General features: G+C 36.7%; 1 protein-coding gene and 1 pseudogene across 2 annotated transcripts in view; one reads left to right on the top strand and one right to left on the bottom strand.

Moving 5' to 3' along the window:
• The window catches only part of LOC146133016 (LIM domain only protein 7-like), a 52163-nt gene extending 50735 nt beyond the window's left edge, over positions 1 to 1428 (bottom strand). For both annotated transcript variants that reach the window (XM_083396731.1, XM_083396732.1), the window contains exon 1: positions 1342 to 1428. In XM_083396731.1, the coding sequence (XP_083252857.1) occupies positions 1342 to 1388 (47 nt within the window). In that variant the 5' untranslated portion in view covers positions 1389 to 1428. The remainder of the gene's footprint in view (positions 1 to 1341) is intronic.
• Positions 1429 to 16844: 15416 nt separating this feature from the next.
• LOC146133015 (uncharacterized) lies at positions 16845 to 18254 on the top strand (annotated as a pseudogene).
• The last annotated feature ends 8565 nt before the right edge of the window (positions 18255 to 26819 follow it).

Genomic DNA, 26819 nt, shown 5'->3' with positions numbered 1-26819 from the left:
CCCAGGAAATATATGTTTTGTAAAGGTGCGCTTGTTATTTAGCAGTGTCCTGTGCAATTGAAATTAGAAAGCTGTGCTGCTTATAGTGGAATTAGGAGTGTACCAAAACTAATCACACATATTTATCGGTCTTGGTTTATTTTTTCAACCAAAAAAGTTACTGATTGCACATTATACCCATCACTAATTTATGACATTTTCATTATTAACATCAGACAAAAATAGGGGAATTCTGCACCCGTTTTTGAATTTCTGGATATGCCCCTGATAACATGTATATATATACACAAATAAAACTCAAATTAAAAAAAAAAATTGAGTAAAACAAAGGATCAGATTTTTGTCAAAAGAATATATATGCCGCCTACAATGGCACTGTAAGTACAGCTAAACCCATATAAAATTATAAATAATAAAGTTATGGATAACAAACAAATAGTAAAAATAATAAAACTAGTAAAAGTAAAAACTAAAAAGCAGCACAGATTAGTGAAGCAGCGTCACTACGAAAATACAGAGGGGAAAAAACTACTTATCTTGCTTTAAAACAGCCTTACATGTTATCTGTGGGGTAGACAACCATGGCAAAATCATTGTCATTGACTACGCTGACTACAAATTCTTAAACAAGTGTACTAACTTCAATATCACCAAAATTTCCTCAAGGTAGTTCAACTACAGTTTGCGTTAGTAGTATGAATTTGGACATGTAAACTCGAATTTTAAACCAAACAAACGCCTTTTTTCGCGCTTTGCGCCAACACTTTACTTCCTCCTTAAATGTAATTAAACGCTTTTTAAGTGCAAAGAAGATCCGAGGCCGCCTGTTAAAAGTTGTTCTAATATTTTAATAACACAATTCTTAGTTAACATGTGTGCGGCCCGCAGAGACTTCTCTGAGTTTGGTTTTGGCCCGCGACTAGAAAAAGGTTGCCAACCCCTGATCTAGACCAAACTTAATGACCTTTAAAGTGTGTTAACTATGCTAAATTTAGGAAGAGTTTGCAGAATATTGCATTTGTTGGAGCAGTTTGAACAGTAAGTATTTTTTTTAAAGATTTTGCACATTTATTAGATATGACCATTGTGTTTGCTAATATGTAATGGTGTTCAAACATTGGCCACATCCCTTACAAGGTTTTGTTAGTCATTTTTGTGATTGAGCAATTTTTTTAACTCAAAATATGTGCTCCAAAAAAGTTACTATTGTATGCATGCAGTGCAACTATTTTATGTACATGAAGGGTTTAACTAAAGCTGTAAGTACTGATGCTGGGCAAATAGCCTCTTCTTATGAAACTATTATATAGCGTTTTCTTAAACAGAAACTAATTAACTTACTTTTGCTCATTTCCATCAACACTTGAATCCCTTGAATGTTCAGACATTTTATGAATATTAAAAAATATTTATTAAGGCAAAAAAAGCTAAATCACAGAAAATAGTAAAGGTGGGTACATTAAACTAAATTAAACTCAAAAAATATATACATTTGAGACTTTAAATTGAAGTAGACTAAAGATTTAGGCATAAAAAGGAGTAAGTGGTGAAAATATTCATTTTGATTGTAATCAAGGCAAGTCACAATATTTCTTGTCTGGCCTTGTGGTTAACCACTGCTTTTATCTAACAATACTGCTATCTGATGCTACCATGTTGCTATCTGAAGCTAGCATCTCTAAAAGTTCACTGTGTAATATTGATCAAAATATTTATACATTACTTAAATCACCACAGGGTTGGCATTGAATTGAAATTTGCATTCACCATTCGTACTTGTAAGTGTCTACCAATCAATAGACGAAATACTGCTCACCAAAAATACCGGCACACCATCTGCAATTTCCGTCCTATCAAATTGTTTTTTTGTAGTTTTACCTGCCTTACTAGTGCGATGTGTATTAAATGGCATATTAGCTGTCAATTTACATGCACGGATAGAACTAGCATATTATCGGAAATCCCACTATTAACAAGTTGATTAAATAACCAAAACAGTCTTTAGGTAAAAACTGAGCATGGCTAGTTTTGCTGACAACTAAGGATGTTCAAAGTAGAATATTGAATCCTTTGATTTGAATCCAAATAAGATCCGTATAGAATTCTGCTATTTATTTCGGGTAATTGGAACCAATATAAATTAAAGGTTTACCGGTATGGTTACGCTTAGTTGTATAAGCGAGTGACAAGTTTAGAGTAGGCTTGTTGCTGCGGCGACACATTTGTAGTGCTTGCTTTAAATGTAACCTGGTAATGCATTGTTAGCATTTTTTGGGCAACCAATAACTTTGTGTCTCGCGATATTCGACTAATAATGAAGTGTCAATCAAGCAATATGGGGCGAAACGTATGGGCCTTGGACCAAATGCACTACATGGTTACTGAACGTCTTTAGGCCAATATTCAGGAGGTTATGCACAACTGTGGGCCCTGTAAAGTATTTTAAGATTAATCCCTCCCTCAAGCATAATCAAGGTTGACTAATTAAAATATATACCGAAATTCAATATGCTGGATTTGTTTTTCTAGATTCAAAACCTAAAGTTCTTTGAACATCCAACGAAGTGCAACAGTTTGTAATTGATACGTCACACAAGCTGTTCTGACACCACAATTTCATAGCGTTCGCGCGAAATTGAAATCACATTACTAAAATGCGCCAACAAGGAGTTTAAACAGCCGTAAGCTCCTAATATTCACGTTTTTAGCATAGAGAATACACAAAACGTAAAATTTCTTAGCCTCTGCCCGTACCCGTTAAGTGGGTTCATACCACATGCAACACCCCCTAGGTGATTTGGGTTGCTGATCATATGACACACCCTTTTAAATCGGCCGACTCTACATGTTACATGTTTACCAGCGAATCTAGACTATAACGATCATTGTGTAAAGCAACAAAAAGGGTTTCACAGGGCCTGAAGTTTACCAACATTTAGTTGATATGTTTAGTATCAACGAAGAACAACATGCAAAACAGGTGCTATCAGTAGGGATGTTCAAAGTAGAATATTGCATTCTTAGAATCCAGTTTCAAATCGAATCCAATTTTGCCGTTTATATCGGGTATAGTCACTTAGGGTAAAAAAAAAATTGCTAAAGTTGGGGTAAAAAAAAACAACGCCATCACACCTAAAGTATATATAATTTTTTTTCAATTTCTTTTTCAGGTAAAAAATACATTCTTGGCCTAACCAATAAGCCCTCAGCCATTTTACTTTTTTTTCTCTGAGTAAACGTATGCTGGTTTAAATAACAGTTGTTAAATTTGTATCTTAAAAAGGTTTGTAAGACCATTCAGGGTTGGGCTTAAGCACTCGCCAATGCGAGTGCAAACGAGTGCTGATTGACACCCACTCGCCCAATTGGCGAGTGGCTTCGGCGAGAAATTTAATTAGTTGGTGTAGGTCTGTAGGACAGCTTGGGTTGAGCACCAATACCAAGCGAAATATTACTTAGCGCCAGTTTTTAATTGTTTATATTGGGAAATTAAGAGCAATTGCTGCAGTTTTTGGTAACAATAAGTTTGAATGCAAATGTCTTATAATAATATTTGTTAGCAGTGCTTTTTTCATGTTTTAAGGGACTGAAACGGTCCACTGAATACTACGATATTTTATCGCCGAGCTACAGCTGAGAATTAGCAATTACTCTAGGTAAGTATGCTGTTGCGATCTCTTAAAGTTCATATCGGCCAACCAAGCCAAAGCTTAAAAAATAACTGTCTGTAAATGTTTTATATCACAATTATGTTAAAATACAAATCGAAACCATTGCGAACACCCTTGGAATATTATAGGTTGTCGCGCAGCACAGAACCTCCGGTGCATGTGGTTGTTAACTGCGAACGAATAGTTAGTAGTAAATTTTATTTTGTCATGATTTGCTGTTCAACCAGGAACTATAGTGTTAGGTGAAATGTGGCGATTTGTTTCTGGCGCAAAGCAACCTGCGGTGAAACGTCCTTCAAGCACAGAAAAACCAGAATACAAAAAAAAATAGCGCGATTTTTAGAAAAATAGTAAACAGGCTGGCCGTGCTATGGCTACTAAATTGTCAGTGTTATTTTTTTCAGATTGTAAAAAATATTTCGCTAAAAAACATTGTTTTAAGCGTAAACTGCTTTATGGGTCATTAATTTGTTTATCCACGCATGGAAATAAACGAAAAGACTTTTATAATAACTAATGTTTAACGTGTAGCGTCATAAGTAATAATTAGTGGATAATTTGGAATTTATTGTATTGTGCATTTATCAAATATGTTCTGATTTATGATTTGTCACTTTTTCACGCCTTTTAACAAACACTCGCTAGCATTCTGAGAACAGAGCATTCGGCTGTTTCACACATGATAAATGTTATATCGTGACACATATTTCCGTAATAGATAAAAGTATTTCACCTGTGTGAACGCGTTATTGTTAAAGTTCCCGGCTGCCAAAAAGGCTCCGGATTATAAATCATTTCCGCTTTTTGGTGTCACCTTTCCTCTTTTATGCAAACTTTTAACTTATATATGCGAAAGCTTATATCAATATAACCAGTCTTTTCTAGTCAATACAGTGAGTGGTTGTGCTTGCCGGCTTGCCCATGATAGCCAACAAAAACTGTGTGGATTTGTAATCAGACTACAACAATACTTATTCAAGCAATAGGGTGGTTGATTGGTCGAGGCAAATTAGTTTAATGAGACTGGTAATTAAACAACCGCCTGCTTCAAACGTATAAAAAACGCAAGAAAGGTTAACGATGACCCCAGAAATGACCGCACTAGGACAGAAATTTGCGGACGGAGTGCCAACATTTTTGGCGAGTGTTGTTTCTTCCGGGCGAGTGCTGATTGAAAGCCGCTCGCCCGCCTGGCGAGTGTACATTTTTGCTTAGGAACAACCCTGCCATTAGAAACGTTTGTGTAATTCCTATACAACCAAGTTTGTGGCAATGGCCTTTATTCTGTGTTGTGTCATAACATTGATCTATTAAACAAAAAATACCTTACTTTCCTAGCTGTTTTAGTTTTTTAGATATTTTGTTTGTTTTTTTACACCGATCGATTCTATGGGAACGGGGTAAAAAAACAGTGTTTTTTATTTACCCCAATGTATTTTTTTTACCCTATCTTTATTATTTTGTAATTTTTAGGTTTAAAAAGTCTACTAAATATGCCTAGCCAATATGTACCAATACCAAAGCTACATAATGAAGCTTATTTGTAGACCATGAGCTAAAAACACTAAGGTAGACAACTAACAGACATGTACCTTGGGTAAAATAACCAAACTTTTTAGTTTTATTCAGAAAATTTAAAGCTATACACCAAAATGAATGAATAGCAGGTAACATTAGTGCCAAAAGAAAATGAAACATTTGAAGAAATTAATTGGTCACAACTAGGGACTTCAGATTTTATTCTTATACCGATACGCAATATTTTCAACAAAGTGTATCGCGCGATCCAAATTAATAACACATAAAGGTACCGTATTATTATGCTCAAACAGGCAAAATAGATAAAATTGAAACTTCTAGGGTTATTCTCTTCAGGCTAATTGATCAAAAATTGTCTTAACTGTAGGAAAGTAATTACCCAGAGATTTTCTATAAATTTACCTTAGTAGAAAAAGTAGAATATTTCTTTTTAGTAAATATAAAAAGTGGCCCAGAACCTAAACAAGTGCAGATCACAGAGGTAGACTTGAGCAATTATTTTAGACTTGTCCCATAACATAGGGGAAGGATGAAATAAAGGCAACTTAGCAATCTTTTTCATAAAAAAGAAGAAAAATCTAATAATTCCAAGTTGACCTCAAACTGACAAACAAAGCTAAAAACTCCTGTTGTTGAGTTAATTTAAATACCACTGATGACCAGTGCTAACTGTGAAAAGACATAGTTTTAATTTACCAGGGAGAAATTAGTTGCTAAAAATATTTTAAACAGGTGCAAATTCGGGATACCATAATGTAATCATAAAAAATGATGTTTTTTTAGTCTATTTACTTCAAATAAAGTCAAACCTGCTTCTATAAATTATTATAAATGGTCCTAATTTACACTGTTTTTTTTTACCCCAAATATTTTTTTTATTTTATAATAAAATTAAAAACCTTTGTGGTTGGAAAGGTAGACCCATAAGCTCAATAAAAATGAAAAATTATGCTTCTGTTGCGAAAAACAAAAAAAAAACATTATAGATTCGTAAGTTTCCCTGTTGCTAGCCTGTTATCATATATAAATTATTGACGAAAAATAGTTTGATCGTTTATCTATAAGTTGACAAAGCTGTAATTGAATAGGCCCGTTAAACCTTTGATGATATGAAAACAAGAAATGGCACTCGAAGATACTTTGGGCTAAAACATATATAGTCAACAAAAGTTGAAAACACAAGATTCGCGTGGAGCGCGAACATTTTTGGCAGTTTCAATGTTGGCAAAAACTGAGTTTGTACAGCGCTGGAGGAGTGACGAAACCATTAGAATCATTGTAAAAAAATTAAATATTAACTTGGAGCTCGCGCCTCCCTAAGAATTGCTTGGCGCCTCCCGGTTAAGAACCGCTGGTTTAAAGCATATTATTTGACTGGCTTATTATCGGATCACATTTGTAGCAAAGTAAAGTTAAAATTAGGGATGCTCAAAGTAGAATCCCAAGATATTCTAGAATAATAGGTTTCGAATCTAGAATAACGAATCCAGAATAGCGAATCCTAGTATATTTTTATTAAATTATTTAACCTCGATTTTGTTTGGGGTAGGGATTAATCTTAATGTACCCTACAGGACCCACAATCACAGCAATAAATCGCCCAAACAATTTTCTAACATGTGTACATAATAATAAAAAAAATCTCCCATATGTTCAACATTCTTAACAAAGTTCTGTCATTTGAAGCAGTTGTGTAAACTGTAATATGTCAACTGTCCAGGTTGTTGCCTAAACTTATATTTTTGCCAATAGTGAGTACAATGCAACACTGCACACAGAAGTCTTAAGCAATTCGGTCCTGTTTTTCAAAGCATTGTTGGGTTTTAGTGCTTCTTTTTTGACTAACATGATCTGTTATGCAGTCAAATAATGTACTGCAAAAAATACAAAGTTACTATTGACATAAGAATTTTTGACAATTAAACTGCGCATAACTGCACAACCTCGCTGAATATTGGCTTAAAGTCGACCTTAAGTAACCCTATAGCGCATTTTGTGGACGGCCAGCACGTTTTACACCGTAATGTTACTTTTGCAACTTAACGCATTTAGAGAAATTGCGTACTCCACACAAGACATTACCTCGCCCAATAACGCTTGATTGACACTTAATTATTACACGAACGTTATCGCGAGACGCGGTAATTGGTCGCCCGAAAAAACGCTGACACTGCACTACGAAGTTACGTTTAAAGCAAGCACTATAAATTGGTCGCCGCAGCGAGAGGCCAACTTACCACACGCGTTTGTTCAATTAGGCGCGACAATCGGCGGTAAAACATTAAATTATATCGGTTCCAATTACCCGAAATAAACGACAGAATTGGATTCGAATCCCATTTGGATTCGAATCCAAGGATTCGATATTCTACTTTGAACATCCCTAGTTAAAATACAACGATACCTTATAAAATGAAATGAATTTGCGAAGAGTTTTTAGTATCGTACTGTTGTATTTCACTAACTATATGGGCAACAAATTGAGTGGGCAACAACCTGGTTTTTATGTTTTATGTGTTTTTTTGTGTAGTTGTGCAGAAAATTTTAAACAACTGTTTTAAATGGCAGTTGTTTAGATGGTCAATTGTGTAGTGTACTATAGATCAGGGGTGTTCAAATGATTTCTGCCATGATCCACCAAATGCGAATAGTAAACATATTGGACACGCTTTAATTTTTATGGTGCTTTATTAATGTAAATGTACCCTACAACATATTGATAACTTTGTAAAACCCAAAAGTGAAGTGTGCTACAGCACCAAGATTTCAGTGAGAAAAATGATGAGTTGGTGTGGACCAGGGGTCGGCAAACTTTTTCTAGTCGCGGGCCAACACCAAACTCAGAAAGGTCTTTGTGGGCCGCACAAAATGTTAACTGAGAATTGTGTTATTAAAATGTTAGAACAACTTTTGATCAGCCGGACCTCGGATCTTTTTTCCTTTAAAAGCGTGTTTAATTACATTTAAGGAGCAGTAAAGTGTTGGCGCAAAGCGCAAAAAAAGGCGTTTGTTTGGTTCAAATTTCGAGCCCAAACGTAGTCATCCATACTACTAATGAAAAGTGTAATAAAACTACTTCGAAGAAACGCGATAACATTAATGTTGTTTAGTTTTTGTTAACCTGTTTTTTTGTTAAGTCAGGGCGCACGTCGCGAGCGCGATTTTTTTAGGTATACCGACATTTCTTTTAAATTTCTTGTTTTTATTACATTGCCGAAAATAAAAAATGTTAAAAAATATATGTCCAATATTTTTTAATACGTTTTCCGTTAACGGCGAAAGCGCTGATTTAGTTCAGAAGACATAAAGTAAACAAGTTTGATGTAGAAAGATCATTCGACAAGAAACAAGTTTGGAAGTAGAAAGATCAATTTTTTGCACTTACGTAGTTAAAATAGTCAAAAAGTATTTGACATGGACTCGTATCTAGTTTGTCAAAGAGGCGACGGACCGAATGAATTACAATGGCGGGGCGCATCTGGCCCGGGGGCCGTGAGTTGCCGACCCCTGTTATAGACTTTAGGTCTAACAATAGCATCGAATTGGGGCTTTCTGTCGCTAACTGATACCTTCAAACGCTCACAAGGATTAGCATTTGGGAGTCTCGTTCTATGCTGCAACCAGATTTTGCTTTGGAATTTGCAGAGCTGAAATGTGTTATTTTTTAGGACCTAAAAGTTGTTTTACTAAGAGAAGCCACTTTACACCGTGAAAGGCGCACGTTTACATAACTTTTCTTTCCAGGGAGATGCAATGCGCAGCAGGTGCCAATCACTTGCTTCACGGCAGAACAAAGGTCTAGAATACTACCACAACACATACGTTATTATTTGGGTTAGAATGCGGGTTAGCATTTGAGTTTGGGTAGGTCAAGTATTATTATCAAATATAGTAATACTTGACCCACCCTCACCGAAACACTAACCAACAGCCTAACTTATATATTGTGCATTGTTTAATAATTGTTTCTACGCTGTGGTAGGATTACAGACCAGCGCCTAAAGAATTAGTGAATTGAAATTGAAAGGCTGTAATGAAAATACTTCAAAACAACACAACAAATTTTCCACCTGATCAAGCATGTATACATTTAGTGCAGCACAAGTAGGGGCGTATTGAGAAAATCAAAAAGAGTGGGTCACAAATTTTAAACTTCAGGAATTCTCCTATTTTATGTCTGGCGTAATAAATAGTGGCATCATAAAATAGTGACAGGTATGACGTCATAAAAATATTCAGACACAACCAATTTACCTCCAGCAAAGGGGAAACTTACAGACGTAAAGCGAACACGTGCGGCGAAACCACTTAGTGTGCAATCGTTAACATCAGGCGTAAATTAAACCAAGATGTTACACCAACATAGGATATTAGCATAAGGCAGAGAACATAGGATATTAACACAGGCAAGAAGGTTTGACTAAGCATTGTTAATTGTCGAATACACGCTTGCTAATCAGCCAACCTAAATGAATAACGAAAGAGAAAAATATCCTGTGTTTATGGTCAACCAAATAAAAGAACGAAAAAGGCGTTTGATTTTGGTTTCATATTAGCTTAAGACGTTTGACCCAATTTCATTAAAAACATACCCGCTTCGGACTAATGGCAAAAAAAGTTAAAACCATAGCAAAAATAATTTCGATTCTGAAGAGGAGGGTCCAACTTTTTTAGTTTCAAGGTATATGTAAAGTACCAGAAGCAAGCGGCATCATAAGGTGCCTGAGATTTCATTTGGGGAATTTTCATCAATGGGTAGCCCAGAGGTCGGCAACCTTTTGTACGCAGTTTGCTAGTTCAAGAATAATATAAAACACAACAACTAGCATACCAAACAATTTTCTATGTTTGGTTTTGCACTGACAACTAAGGCTGTGGAGTCAGTTAAAAACGAGTCCGACTCCCACTTTAACGCTTTTCAGTCGATACCTAGAAGTGTTAACTATCAGTTTTGCTTTTAGCTTGGTTTCTCAGTCCGCCAAAAACATGTATACTTACTTCCAATTCCAGCGTAGAATGCCCTACCGATCTCTATGAATAGAGATATGAAAATTAGTGGCATTAAGGCAGTAAACATCACGCCACTTTTGGGGCAATGTGACGTAATATGAACGGTAAGTCGTCAACAACAAGTTTAACACTCAAAAAAATAATGTTAAATATAACATTTAAGACATGGATTTGTGGCACAAACATTGCAGATCGATCTGGAAATGTGTCCAACCATTTAGTTAGCGCTAGTGTTGGTGATGTAATAATAATGGTTATGATGTGGTAGTGATTAGGATTCCTTTCCGCGAATGTTTCGACAGGAAATTCCCGGCATTTCTCGCAAAATAACGATCTTGAATCCCGGAAAATTTTTTCACAATCCCGGTTATTCGGCAACAAAGCAAAATTAAAAAAAAATGTTATTTTTAATTAATATAAAGAAAAAAAAATTACCAAACCTATTAAAGTCGTTTCCTGAGTTGCTTTATTTGCGCTAACCAGCGGAAAATTCCTAATTAAATTTATTTTACCGATAAAAATGTGCCCTGCATGTGCATGTTTTCTAAATAAAAGCAAATAAGGGTCTAGCCTTTAATACAAGAAGGTCTTCTTAGATTGCAGTTTAAGCAATACTACAGAACATAAATGAGCTTAAGTAATTAAATGTTTAGAGCTAATATAAAGTAATTTTAAACATCATAATGATGTAATTAGGACACGAAAATTATGTCAAGATTGCCGGAATTCCCACGAATTTTTATTTTTCAATCCCGTTTACCGTAGGGATGTTCAAAGTAGAATATCGAATCTTTGGATTCGAATCCAGATGGGATTCGAATCCAATTCTGCCGTTTATTTCGGGTAATTGCAACCGATATAATTTAATGTTTTACCGCCGATTGTCGCGCCTAATTGCACAAACGCGTGTGGTAAGTTGGCCTCTCGCTGCGGCGACCAATTTAGAGTGCTTGCTTTAAATGTAACCTGGTAGTGCAGTGTCAGCGTTGTTTCGGGCGACCAATTACCGTGTCTCACGATAGCGTTCGTGTAATAATTAAGTGTCAATCAAGCGTTATTGGGCGAGCGATTAACGAGTAATGTCTGGTGTGGAGTTCGCAATTTCCCTAAATGCGTTAAGTTGCAAAAGTAACATTACGTTGTAAAACGTGCTGGCCGTCCACAAAATGCGCTATAGGGTTACTTAAGGTCAACTGTAGGCCAATATTCAGCGAGGTTATGCAGTTATGCGCAGTTTAATTGTCAAAAATTCGTTAAGTCAATAGTAACTTTGTATTCTTTGCAGTGCATTATTAGACTGCATAACAGATCACGTTAGTAAAAAATAAGCCCCAAGACCCAACAATGCTTCTTGTTTTCGGTGTTGCATTGTACTCACTAATTGGCAGAAATATAAGTTTAGGCGACAACCTGGACCGTTGACATATTACAGTTTACACAACTGCTTCAAATGACAGAACTTTGTTAAGAATGTTAAACATATGGGAGATTTTTTTTATTATAATTTACACATGTTGGAAAATTGTTTGGGCGATTTATTGCTGTGATTGTGGGCCCTGTAGGGTAGATTAAGATTAATCCCACCCCAAACAAAATCGAGGTTAAATAATTTAATAAAAATATACTAGGATTCACTATTCTGGATTCGTTATTCTAGATTCGAAACCTATTATTCTAGAATACCTTGGGATTCTACTTTGAGCATCCCCACACGGGAGTGAAGAAATCTTGAAAAAAGAGGACCCTAGTAGTGATGTAATGGTTTTGATGAATTTTCAGGGGCCCTGAAGTCACCTATATGTTACTTTTAGTAAATATATTTTTTATCTCAGGCCATATACAACTTCTGAGTTGCAAACTATTATTATAGCCGCATACCGAACTTTGAATTTCTCGGAGCCCTGTCTATTTTTCGATATACAGAAAGTCCATTACCGAATTTGTAGACCAGGCTGCCTTAAAAATAACCTCTTGCTTATTGCTTAGTAGAGGAATGACAACCGTTTGCTGCAGCTAAAGGGAGTTCCGCTTTATTGATTGCTGATTTGTATTACACTTGAATTCCAGTAGTTTTTATTTTGGGTTAAGTAACTAAAATTTTAGAAATCGGTAAACGTTTGTTTTTGCTTAACGTTTAAGTTAACTTTATAGTCTATACCAGTGCTTCTCAAACTTTTTTAGTTTCGTTCACCCCTAGCATCTATCTCCAGATTTCATTCACCCTTGTCTCATGATATGATAAAACTATCTAGCCTATATATATATATGACAGCACAAAATGACTTAGGTTGTTTCGATTTTTGTTAAAATCAACTTAAGCTAAGTTTTACCAGTTGTAAATCTGCAATTTCTCGAGTCCAGGAATATAAAGCTAAAAAAGCACAAAACAAAGTCACCAAATTGTTGTACTTATACTAGGGCTACCATATTTTTAGCACCCAAAAAGAGAACATTTTTTTGCCTGCAAGTAAAACGAAAATAGAATTGTTACGTTTGAGAGGGTGGCACTAAATACTGAATGGCACCGAATGGCACCGAATGGCACCGAATGCTAATGAATGCCAACCAAATTAAACGTCTGTTTTACTCCTAAATCTGATTTAATTTTACACTGAAGCATATCTTGTCGCATGAGAGTATTTTAAAACGTATGAGGCCTAAGGAGGGTTGCAATGAACATGGTACCGAATGAAACCCAATGAAACCCAAAATAACCCATTGTAGCTCGTAGAATAATCACGAAATACCGAATGGAACCCCCTATTGCTAGCCTGTTATCCAATTATATAAAATATGGATAAAAAATATTTCGAACGGTGAATGACTTTTATCGTTTATCTATAAGTTAGAAAAATTATAATTAAATAGGGCCGTTGTACCTTCGATGATATGAAAACATGGAATGGCACTCAAAGAGACTTTGTCCTCGACAAAGTAAACAAAATTGAAGAATAACAGAAGATTCGCAATTTTTTTTTTTTGGCAGTTTTAATGTTAAAGTTAGCAAAAACAGAGTTTAACAAAAATGATACCATTATCATAGCAAAAAATTTAAATATTAACTTAGAGCTTGCCTCCCCCCCTACGAATTGCTTGGAGCCCCCCTAAAAAAACATTTTAAACCAGCAATTCAGCATCTTTCATGGCTTAAGTATTTTTGGAAATAAATACAACCTCTCGCCTAAAAGTCGTGTTAAAAGTATAAGCAACTAACTCGAAATGGGAAAAAAAAGGACATTTGAGCACTTTTGAGCGTCCTCGGAGGACCATTCAGTTTTCTCAAGAAAAGGGGACAAATCCTTCTAAAAGAGACGACATATGGTAGGCCTATAAGTCATACACTCAGTGCAAACCAAATTAACTATTACAATACGCAAAAACAAACCAAAAATTAACAGGTTTTGGTCGATTTACTTCAGAAAGTTGTTTACTAGTGACTATAGGCTGCTCCTGAACTTTCGTTCACCCTTATTCACTCCTGCGAAAACTTTATTCACCCTGAGGTTAAACATTCACCACTTTAAGAAACACTGGTCTATACCACTCCAATTGAAATAGCATTTATCTAGTTATGCTGAAACTAATGCTTTATCTACCATCACCGCCTGCAAATTCAACAGTTCAACTATAAAGGCCAAAGATAAAAAAAGACAATTTTTTTTTTACAATTTTTTAATACCGTTTACCATAAGTCTAGCATACCTCTGGTTTTTGGTAGATGTTAAAACCACTGATCTCTATGAAACTATAGTATGCGCAACTAGTGGTTGAAAATTGGTTGAAAAAAACTTCTACGCCATCTTGAAAGGTTCCAAAAGTGCGCAAATTTTGCATTACGGCTTATGGGAGAGGTATATTAAAATTGTCGTTAGGGCAATATTTGGTGATTATTTTACCGAATTTTAAGGGATTAGTGATGTATTGGTATGTTTAGTACTAAACACAATACTAATAAAGCAGAATAACTTGATTTTAGCTCCTGCTGATAGAAATATACTTAGGTAAAATCAACTTATATGATATCCAAATCTTTGGAATGGCCTTTTTGATCAGTCTAGTTAATGGATTTATTATGTACATTTAACTATGCTGGTTGGCAACGCTGTTCTGACAACAACATTTCTTAGCATTTATTTTCGTATAATAGTAACAGCAGCAGCAGCAGCAGAAGCAGCAGCAGGGAGTAGTAAGGTTTAATTGAAGCTATATGCATAAGTAGAATCTGGTATTTTATTTAATTGCTTTTAATATCTCATGGATGTACTGAATTAGTTGCTGTGTTTTATATGGTGTTTGTCTGTGTCATCCACTAACAAACATTGGCCACCAGATGCCCAATCCATTACTAATGGTGTTCAAACGGCAAAATGTAGGACAACAAGTTTATTTAAACAGGAGTTGCGGTGCAAAGTGACTATGAATTGGCCCTTTTCTGTCATTTTTTTCTTTTTGGGAGGTGCCTGGCTGCAGATTTTGGTGGCTTTTTATGGTTTAGTTTATTACTGATGAAAGACAAAGCCAAATCCGGTTTAGGGCGCTGGTCTAGATTCCTACTACAGTTATAAAATCAACACACAAAATTTGAATTAGGGTGCGAGTTTAGGTGTGGGTGGGTTAAGTATTATTATATTCTTTATTTAATAAGAATACTTGACCCACCCTAACCGAAACGCCAACCCTAACCCAAATAATGTTTCGTTGTGGTAGGATTCTAGACCAGCACCGGTTTAGTCCGCACTGTGACTGTTAATAGGTTTAGTCAAATAATTTTGATTGCAGGAACACACCTAGATTCTTTGAACTGGAATTCATCACTAAACCATTTACAACAAAACTATCTAAGTAAAGCCTGCAAGTAATTCCACTTTAACTGGATGAGTATAGTTATTTTTAAATAAATATCAGAATATCAACAATGCATGAATTTATGACAAATAATAATATTGATGAATAACAGTGCAAGTTTATTTTTTGTATGTTACTAGTTTGATATTAAACTAACAATATAATTGTTGTTGCTGATTTGAGTATCTCAGATTACTTAGATTTAATAATATAGATGTATGTTAACCTGTAAATATTTCCTGAAGACTTTTGTACTGTGAAAAATAAAAACAAACATGGAACAACAGCGAAGTGGTATATTCTTATCGGAATGATTCAAAGAGCAAGAATCAATGCAAGCAACAAAATAATACATACATTCTGGACAACTTTTGTCTCCTGGAATATGTGATGTGTAATGAGAACTAACAAAAAAAAACATAAATTTTACCAAAAACATGAGAATTTGTTAAGACAATATTGTCACCCAACAACTGGCTAAAACTAATATAAACTTGAAAGCACCGAAGGTTGTAGTTTGACATATAATGAATTACTCATTGAACATAGATAGCGTTTTGTTAACATTATTAATAAATCTTCATTTATTTTCAACATTCAATAAGGGTAATTTATAGAAAATGCAACATATAAACTTTTTACCAATTTACCTTTTATTTTCTTGTTTCATTACAAGTGTCATTTGACTTTGTTTTCCTTAGTTATGGTTGTTTTTCTATTTGTAATACAACTGAGTTGCTGCTGTGTGGAAAATGGTAATTATTTGCAGAGATTTTGTATTATGGATAAGTTATTTATGCACGAATATGTTTTCCTAACAGAGTAACGACAATAAAAAAAAATGCACTGGAATGTTATAATATCCTACATTTTGCCATTTGAACACCAGTTAGTGATGGATTGGTAATCTGGTGGCCAATGTTTGTGAGTGGATGACACAGACAAACACCATATAAAACACAGCAACTAATTCCGGACATCCATGAGATATTAAAAGCAATTAAATAAAATACCTGATTCTACTTATGCATATAGCTTCAATTAAACCTTACTACTACCTGCTGCTGTTACTATTATACAAAAATAAATGCTAAGAAATGTTGTTGTCAGAACAGCGTTACCAACCAGCATAGTTAAATGTACATAAAAAATACATTAACTAGACTGATCAAAAAGGCCATTCCAAAGATTTGTATATCATATAAGTTGATTTTACCTAACTTGACGTTGCCTTGTTGCAATAAAAAAAATATTTTTTGGTGCCAGTAAAAACGAAGTATATTTCTATCAGCAGGAGCTAAAATCAAGTTATTCTGCTTTATTTGTATTGTGTATAGTACCAAGCATACCAATACATCACTAATCCCTTAAAATTCGGTAAAACAATCACCAAATATTGCCATAAAGAAAATTTTAAGATACCTCTCCCATAAGCCGTAATGCAAAATTTACGCACTTTTGGAACCTTTCAAGATGGCGTAGAAGCCTTCTAATTGGCTTCAAAAACCGCTCACGCGTGCCACTAGTTGCGCCATCCAGGTTTCATAGAAATCAGTGGTTACGCTATCCAGGTTTCATAGAGATCAGTGGTTAAAACCAAAGTCTCTATAGAAATCATATAATTTCTACATAAACTTGCGGCACGCGTGAGCGGTCTTTAAAGCCAATGGGATGGTTTCCACCACTAGAGGCGTTGCGTGAGTCAGATGAACAGTTGCGAGCGCCTATCTTTTACAATGGTCGCATTCGCTTTTGACGCTCGATGAGTGCGCACCTACAATGAAGAAGGCGAGTTATGCGCAAGCGACGGTGAAAAGCGCAGGGAGCGCGATGAAGCGCCCAAACTGTCTATCGTTTAGAGCTGATACGCTCTTGAAAAGAGAAGATTTGTGGAAGCTGTTAAAGGACATCAACTTTCCATTGAACAAAGTTCTAGGAATTGCGGAAATGAAGGGAACACAAATTGAAGTAACGTGTACAAGCCGAGAAAATGTACTAGAGCTCCAGAACAAGCTTGCCGAAGTGTCATATCTACGAAATGTGCGTCTTTTCGAGAGTGATGTTATTAATGTGGGTATCGGATGGGTGCCAATTCCTTTCTCTAGTGAAAGTATCGAAGAAAATCTAAGCTCGCATTTTGGCGAGGTGAAAAAGATGACTCATAGAAAAGATAAACAGGGATAACTGTCAGGCATGAGAATTGCAACCATGAATAAAGCAGATGTACAAGAAAATCCCATTCCGAGCTACATTTACGTGGATGGGTTAGAATTTTATGTAACCTACCATGGGCAGCAGTTTACATGCAAATACTGTGGGGAAGCTGGACACAAACAAGTAAAATGTCCGAAAAGGCTGAACGACTTTCCAGAACTCCTAAACCAGGATACAGACAGACAACGGAAAGCGCCGTTAGCTGCCAGCGCACAGCAAATTAGAACGCCTCTCTCGCCTGGTTCGACTGCTTTGACGCAAAAACAACCTGCAGATCAGACTTGTGCTGATAAGCACTTGCATAACGGACAAGCCGCTCCAATGATAACTGATAAGAACGTACACCTGAAGGCTGGCGAAGGAAAAGACGACTCCCAACAAGATTCAAGAAACGAAGCAGCATCGAACAAGACAAAGTTTCCAACAGCAAACTTCAAGAAACGTCTCCGCACGAGCCCTCCAGCTTTGCCAGATAGCAAATCGCAGAGCCTCTGCGAAGACACCATATCTTTGATTTGCTCAAAATGTAAAACGGAAAGCACAATGGCTCCGGATTCCAAGCACTTTCACTGTTACAAGTGCAAGAGTGATTTCAATATAGTAAAGGCCTGTTGCGAAGATGCTATGTACCTGGTCCCAGCCAAGCAAAGGGAATTCTGTTGCCCAAAATGCCACTCCAGCATGCGGTGGATGCCATGTTGCCAGGAAATCCAGCCGGAATTTCAAGTGGACGGAGACGTTTTCGAATGCATCCAGTGTGAAAGGTACTCTATTGCTTGTGTATGCAAAACACTTAATGCGGTTCCAAAGCTCACTACCAGCAAGGAATGTACTAACCACCTGTGTAAGTTTAAACTTGTTAACTGTAGCTGTGGACAAAAGTCAGCACAGCAAATCGAACCTAGGTGCCCATATAGATGTGCATGTGGCTTTGAATACGAATGGGACATTGACTTAGGAGTAGAGCGGGTATAACTCTCTTAGATGTAAGTGTTTTTTATTTTTGTTTAATCCTTATACTTATGCCTATTAACATTGCTTCTTTTAATGTTGCCGGTATTCGTGATGGTACCAAACGTAAATCGATCTTTAATTTTATCAGAGACAAAAAATATCATATTACGTTGCTGCAGGAGACACATTGTTGCCCCGCGGACGAAAAATTATGGCGGATGGAATGGGGCGGAGAAGTCATATGGGCACATGGAACTAAACGTAGTAGAGGTGTGGCTATTTTGTTTTCCAAGCGCCTAACGTATTCAGTAACAGATTTAATCGCTGACCCACTTGGAAGGTTCTTGATTGCCTCGTTGATAGTTGGGGATAGAAAGATTACACTAACTAATATTTATGGCCCAAACTCTGACAGTCCGACATTCTTTGATAGCGTATTCTCAAACCTAATGACGTCAAGCAGCCCTGACCTTATAATAGGTGGTGACTTTAACGTTATACTAAATGAAAAATTAGATAAGAGTACAGGCCCACAGCACGCAAACCGCAACTCACGCTCTACTATAAGAGCGCATATGAACACGCTAGGCTTGCATGACGCGTTTCGTGTCTTGCATCCAACAACCCCAAAATATTCCAGGATTCAAATTAATCCAAAGGTAGCAACGCGTATAGATTTCTTTCTGGTTTCCCAAACACTTATGTGTGATGTTTTGACCACCGACATTGTCCAGGGAATCATGTCAGACCACAAAATAGTGACAATTTCTATTAAATTAGCTCCAAGCCTACACGGAACTGGTTATTGGAAGCTTAACAATAACTTATTAGGAGATAAAAAGTACCTCACTGTAATTCGTAGTACAATTAAAGATTATAACATAACCAATCCAAAAGGTCATGTCAACCCGCATGTTAGGTGGGACGCTGTTGTACGTGGGGTATCAATTAAATATAGCTCTGAGTTTAAAAAACAAATTAAGGCCAAACAATATAACTTAGAAAAAGCCATCGGAGACCTCGAACATGAAATAACGACATCCACTCAACCCCTATTCAACAAAAATGATGAACTAACAAAACGTAATAACGAACTTGACATGTTAGTTGAAACTAGAACAAAGGGGGCTATTATAAGGAGTAGAGCACAGTGGGCAGAGATGGGAGAAAAAAATACAAAATATTTCCTCAATCTCGAAAAAAGACACACCGCTAAAAAGGCAATAAATCGCTTAAATGTGGGAGACACAATATGCACAGATCAAACGCAGATAATGGAAGAGCTAACAAGTTATTTTGAACAGCTTTACAAGACCAACAACAATAAATACTCACTGCCGGCAATTAAATCGCGGTTAGCTAAATTAAATCTTCCGCAACTAAACACGGAACAGTTTGCCGCAAGCGAACTGCCTATAACTGCACATGAACTACATACAGCGGTCCTTTGTATGCCAAAAAACAAATCCCCGGGGCTGGATGGGTTTCCGGCAGAGTTTTATCAAGCATTTTGGCCTGAGATTAAAGATATATTCCTCGACTCCTGGTCGCATACCGAAAAAACGGGTCGTTTCAGCCCAACGCAATCTCAGGGCGTAATAACGTTGATTCCTAAACCTAAAAAAGACCATTTGTTTACAAACAACTACAGACCAATCACGCTGCTGAATACCGACTATAAAATCGTATCAAAGGTAATTAACAATCGCATTAAGGCAAACTTACAACATCTTGTAAGTCACGACCAAAACGGCTTTATCACGTGTAGGTTTATATGAGATAATCTCAGACTTTTATTTGATATTATGGATCTAACTGACTCTTGCGAGATCCCGGGAGCCGTGCTATCCCTAGACATATATAAGGCGTTTGACACTGTAGAGTGGGATTTTATATATGAAGCTATGCAAAGCTTTGGTTTTGGAAACAACATTTTACACTGGCTGCGGTGCTGCTACAACAACCCATCATGTAAAATCACAAACAATAACTTTCTATCCCGGGTATTCGGAAGTAGATTTCGACAGAGTTTTTAATGTTCTCGACGAATACGGCCTAATGTCAGGTTGTAAAATTAACATGAATAAATCACTTGCGTTTTACGTCGGGCCCGGGCGACAGATTAGGACGGAGCGACCTTTTTCAGATAAAGGGTTAGCTTGGCCTGCAGAATCATTTAGGTATTTAGGCATAGAAGTTCCAATCATGTCACGAGATGATCTTTTTAAACTAAATTTCGGTAACTTCTTAAGCAATATAGGTACAATACTTAATGTATGGTCGTCACGAGGGCTCACCCTTTTAGGGCGAATATGTATTCTCAAAAGCCTGGTTATCCCATCACTAATTTATAAAGTCAGCGTCATCCCGATCAACCTTCCGAAAAACTTCCTGCGCAAACTCAAAACAAAACTTTTTCAATTTATTTGGGGCTCTAAATGGGAGAGGATAAAACGAACAAAATTGTGCGCTAGCGTTGCTCAAGGTGGCGCTAACATGATCGATGTGGATGCCTACATCCTCGCGCTGAGTATGAAATGGGTAACAAAACTATTCGATGACAGTTATAAGGCGCCAAGAAGTAGTATAAGCAACAATGAAATAGAATGTTGGCTTCGCGGAAGCCAGTCTGCCCTCTCTCAAAAAGCCCGAAAACTGATTCCTTTGCAAACTATCAGAAAAACAATTGCGGACTGCAAACAGTTGATTAGCATAATGTTTACAAATCTAAGGGACGGTAGACCGTTGTGGATTAACGACCAGGTTCAATACCGTAAACAAACCTTTTTTATAAAGACTATGATTAATGCTGGCATATTGGATTACGCGCATCTTATCAACAATACAGATCATTACATGTCTTACGATAACCTCGCCCAATATTACAGCTTTTGCACCAACAATAATGATTATTTAGAACATCTAAAACTAATTTCGGCTATCCCTGGAAAATGGGACTTGAATGAACCTAGTAACATATCCATGATTGACAACAAGTTGCAGACTTGTACCAAATTTCTCTTTAAACTTGATACAGTTAAAGAAATTTATTCACATATTAAAGGTGCTGGCTTGTCCCCCTCAGTCAAACAGCAAATCAAGTGGGAACAGATCTTGCAAGTTTTACCAAACCGAATCCCTTGGGACAAACTTTACCAAATTAACTACGACTGTACCGTGCAAAACAAACTTAGAAGTTTTCAGATAAAATTAAACCTTAGGGCCATCGTCACCAATGACGCCCTGTGCTCATTTGGAATTAAAGACTCAGATAAATGTGTTTTCTGCTGCGATGCATTAGAAACTGTAGCGCACGTGTTTTATTTTTGTACCAAAGTAGTAACTTTCTGGGAAGAAGTAACTGCCTGGATCTCGGCGAAACTTCTTATTGATTTACGCCCTGACCCTGTTCATATGTTGTTTGGTGTTGTGGCGGATCAATCTGAAACCCTTTTGAATTGTTTGTTGTTGTGTGCGCGTTTCGTAATTTACCGCTGTAAGTACGCCGAATCCGTGCCGAATTTCAATATGTTCCTAAATATGGTTAAATCTGTTCAGAAGTCGGAACATCTTATCGCCATTCGGAATTGTAAAATTAACGACTTTCTTTGCAAGTGGCAAGGGCTATTTTAACGCTTACTTCATGTTACTCCGAATCCCCAACTGTATTTTAATGCCTTCCTGCTAGTTCGTCGCTTTCTGACATGTGTTTTATCTCGCCTCTTTTTTTTCTTTCGCACTCGCTTTATTGTGTCGCTATATAATAATAAAACTTGTCAAGGCAAAAAAATATCTTTTACAATGGTTATCCGTGGTTTTCAATTACGTGTTTTCGCGCTTTGTTTTTGTAGAATCTATCGTGAAGCTAATTATTCGTTTTAAATTAACTTTAATTAATATCTATAATCACTTTTTATTCGCAATTTCTCCAAATACTGGTAGCGAGAAGTTGTTAAACATGTATTGTTACAACTTTAATTTTGTACTTAAAATAGGGTTTCGGTTAATACCAGGAAGCATTTGCGTCAACTTTAAATTATAAATAAAATGTAATTAGAATACTTAAGGTCAGCTAGTTCCAAACAAAGCTGAAATAAGCATTTTTATGAGGGAATATTGTAGTTTTTTGTGGTACTGCTATTTTTTAACCTATAACTTTGCATTTTGCAAGTTGTTCCATTCACACTTTTTAACAGACATTTTTAATTCAAAAATATATCTTCTGTATAGTATTCTAAAGGACATTGTATTGCTTGTGCATTAACTTAAAATTTTCACCAGATATTTCTTTTGTACTCAACATTAATTTATCACCTTTTAATACAAGATATCTCATATCTTAGGAAAATATTCGAGCGATCCACATCCTTATAAAACACAACTAACTATTTATACTGTTATACTGTTTTGAAATAGGTGTAATTTTGTAAATGTTATCTTACTATAACCTTTCTTACAAGTGACCCCATGTGGTTTTACAAAAGTTGAATAAATATAGCCTGGAGCCCTAGAGCAGACACTATCATGCAAGCTTGTGCATTTGGCTGAAAAATCCTACTTGCTGAATTCCAAAGAATATTTTGGCTACAGAACTGAAATCTTACATCTTGACAAAGAAACCGTATATTTGTGGAAGAACGCCAGGACAATGAAATAAGTTTGTCAGTTTCCAATGCTACAAACAAGTCACAACTACAATGAATCTTATCATTCTTCAAATAGTAGTCAAATCTCTAGAATAATATTGTACTGATTTTAATATGAAATTTAGTAGAATGATTTTTACTTGTGGTTTTGCAAGCATCAATTTAATTTGCAGCGTTTAGATCAACTGTAAAATTTTGTTTCATTTCGTATCATACAAAAAATAAATGCATATTATGAAGTTTAATAAAACAAGCAAAACTGTTGACTTTTTGTTAGTAAACCCTTTCACTTGGTAAATGCATGGTAGTTTAATGCACTTTCTGGATCAATAACTAGAAGCTTACCCCAAAACATACCACAGCCACCTTGCCAAACAAATTTCTTGTGAAAGATTTTTTGAGTGTGACAACAAGCTAAAATCGTGAACTAACTTAAATAACAATCCAGTCTTTGATTTGGGGAATGGAAAAGGCGTAGATTACAACAACTTATTGCCAGGACAGTTTAATGACTGGAAAAATCAATACTCACATACTTGTCTTTGCGATAAAAATAAAAAGATGGCCTGACAGTGACTGCAGGGATAAACTTATCAGTTAAACCGGTCAAAATGTCACAAACGGCCCTAATAACTGAATTATCGACCAAATAGTGCCAGTCTCAGACCTATCGCCATTGTCGATTGTTGAATTGTAGAGGTTGCGGTAAATTTTCTCCCATGGCAGACGTGCACTCCCGCAATTTAAGGTCCAGTGCCATTTTAATTGAGCTTTTGGAGGAAAGAGAATTGTAGTTTGTATTTTTTCGTAAACCGATTTGGTGGAGTTATACTGCTGGATAAATAATTTTAATGTTGGGCTTCTATACGAATGGAACGTTGCTGCGCTACCCGAATCCCATTCTTCTGGGAGACTCGATATTAATTTTATGAATTGGACAAAATCTGTGTTGTTAGGTGTAAAGTTAAATTTATTTACTAATGTGTCATATTGTAAATACTCGCCGTTTCTATTCAATAAATCCTGGTGAAAAATTATATTGGAATCTATAAGTGATGGCATAAAAAAAACATTTGAGCGGAATTTTACTTTTTTGTTTAGCCAAAGCGAACGGCTGTTTGACTTTGGATCTATAATTTCCAAGAGTTGTTTGCACGCCGTTATTGCGCAACATAACGTTCGCATAGGAAGTATACGCCTTGTGATTGCATTGTTTGTTCCTATGTTCTCATTAAGAAGCGCTTCTAATCTGTTACCTTGGATATGTTTCCAATCAGCTTCCGCGTTTTCGTCAAGTAGTTTAATGATCCATTTCGTATGTAAGGCTAACAAGTAATTATCTATATTTATCATTCCTGCCCCCCCATTTGCAATACTCACACTCAAAGTCTCTCTTTTCACCCTCTCCCATTTTGACCCCCATAAGAATGTAAAGAGGATTCGTTTAACTTTTGAGATAAAGCATTTGGGTATATTAACCGGGACAACACTCATTTTAAAGGTTAAGATTGGAATCATGAGGGTCTTGATAACTGTTATTTTTCCGAGAAGAGAGAGACCCCTCGCGGACCAAATATTTGATACTATTTTAATTTTTGGTGTGAAGTTTTTTTCAATTAGATCGGCGTCGTTACTAGAGCTAGTGGGAATTTCAACGCCTGTATTTGATAGTACCTGATGGCCATAGAAGTCCACTTTGTTCCATGGGTTTGTAACAGTTTTCACGATTTGTTCCGATAAAAAAGGCGTTTGATTTGGACATGTTGACCTTGCAGCCTGACATTTCGCCGAAGTCGTCGATAATCCGAAAGACTTCTGTAAAATCCTAATCACTACCCTATACGAATATTGTAGTGTCGTCAGCAAATAGGGACACTTTAAATTCTTTGCCATTTATTGTGATGCCGTTTTGGCGGCCCTGTTTTAACGCAGCGACAAGGCATTCAATGCACAGGACAAATAAAGTTGGAGAGAGAGGGTCTCCCTGGCGTACGCCACGTTCAACGTTATACGATTTTGATAAAAAGTTGTTGTTAACAATTACGCACGAAGGATTTTGGTAAAAACATTCGATCAATTTAATAATCTTGTCCCCGAAAGTAGCTAAGGCTGTATATATGAAGTCCCAGTTTACCGTGTCAAAGGCCTTGAACATGTCTAAAGACAGTATTGCGCCAGGTATATCGTAATAGTCGGCGCAGTCAATGATATCGAACAAAAGACGAATATTAGTGACTATGTATCGTTTTGGAATAAAACCATTTTGCGCAGGCGAGATAATGTCGTTTAGCGTTGTTGACGCCTACGCTAGATTGGGGGGCAACTGCGTTATCGTTTGTCTCTCCGTGTGCTTTGGCCTGCTTGTGCTCTTCTTGTCTTTTTACTAGCCGAGGAAAATCTTTTTGACGTTTGGGACAGTTTGCTTGTTTGTGACCTTTCTCGTCACAATACTTGCAAGTGAACACTTGCCCATGATATGTTACGTAAAATTCACAGTCCGCCATCCTAATATAACTTGGTAAAGGGTTTTCTTCCACGCCCGTTGAATTCATTGTCAAGATTCTCATTCCGGTTAGCAACCCAATCTTGTCCTTTCTGTGTGTCACCTTTTCAACTTTTCCATATTTTGCCGATATTTCCTCTGCTATGAGTTCACTGGGGAAAGGGATAGGCACCCAGCCAACTGCGATGTTAATCTTGTCATTTTCGTATAGTTTAACAAATTTCACTGATTCTGCTGCGCATAGCTTTCTAATTTCCCAACTAATTTCTTCAGCGGATAGTCCATACTTTTTATAAGATTCAGAATTTTGTCTCTTTTCAATAAATTAACTGTCCTCATACTTAAGCAATTCGGCCTCTTAAAGCTGGTCGTATTTTTATTCACTGCCTGAGCGTAACTTGCTCTGCTTGCCATTTTTCGCTCCGCACTCCACGAGCGCCAGACTTGGAAAAAGACCTATCGCCATTGTAAAAAATGCGACTTCATCTGAGTCGGTCCGCGCGACCCCTAGTGGTGGAAACCATCCCATTAGAAAGCTCAGACGCCATCTTGAAAGGTTCCTAAAGTGCGCAAATTTTGCATTACAGCTTATGGGAAAGGTATCTTAAAATACTAATAAAACAGAATAACTAGATTTTAGCTCCTGCTGATAGAAATATACTTGGTTTTTACTGGCACCAAAAAATATTATTTTATATATATTATACACTCTTCGTCGTCGAAAGCACTGAACAACCTCCTGTTAAAATGGCTGCAAGCGAAATTTTTCTCAAGAGAAACAGAAGTCCTCGCAAGACTCCCGGAGAAGAAGTCCAGAGAGTACATTTACGCAGTGCTCGAATTTATTGCATTCGAAACAAGCAACCTCGAGGGAATTGTTGAAAGAAAAAACGGTTACGTCGACTTCACATGCCATACTGGAGCTCAAGCTCAAGAGCTAGTGTGCAAACTGAAGAAAATCCCCGAAGTTGAGTTCGCCAGAAGATACGAAGCCGAGTTCACCAGCGTGGAACTCGCCCACGTGCCTCCGCGCTTCAACATTGCCAGGATCATCGAAGTTATCCAAAGCAAGCATGGGTTTATAAAAGAAACCAAAAGAAACACAGATCGCCATGCAGGACTCCCCGACGGGAGAGTCACACTAGAAATACGAACAAAAGATCTTAAAGAGAATCCGATCCCGGGCACAATGTGGTGCCAGGGCCTCACCTTCCCGGTGAGACACCTGGGGCAACCACCACAGTGCTACAGATGTAAAGAATTCGGCCACATAAAGGAGAACTGCAAAACCTTCAACCAATCGGTAACACCCCAGTGAAGCTTCTACATCCTCCTACAGCAAACTCAACACCGCTTCATCAACTTACCACAAGAAAGGCACCACCAGCACAAAAAGCAGTCCAACACCATCAAAAACCGATCAACCAATCACAAGCA

This window comes from Ascidiella aspersa, chromosome 9 (assembly GCF_963924565.1).
Source record: "Ascidiella aspersa chromosome 9, kaAscAspe10.2, whole genome shotgun sequence".
Lineage (NCBI taxonomy): Eukaryota > Metazoa > Chordata > Ascidiacea > Phlebobranchia > Ascidiidae > Ascidiella > Ascidiella aspersa.
The sequence above is the reverse complement of the archived record's forward strand: the minus strand, read 5'-3'. Positions and strand labels throughout refer to the sequence as shown.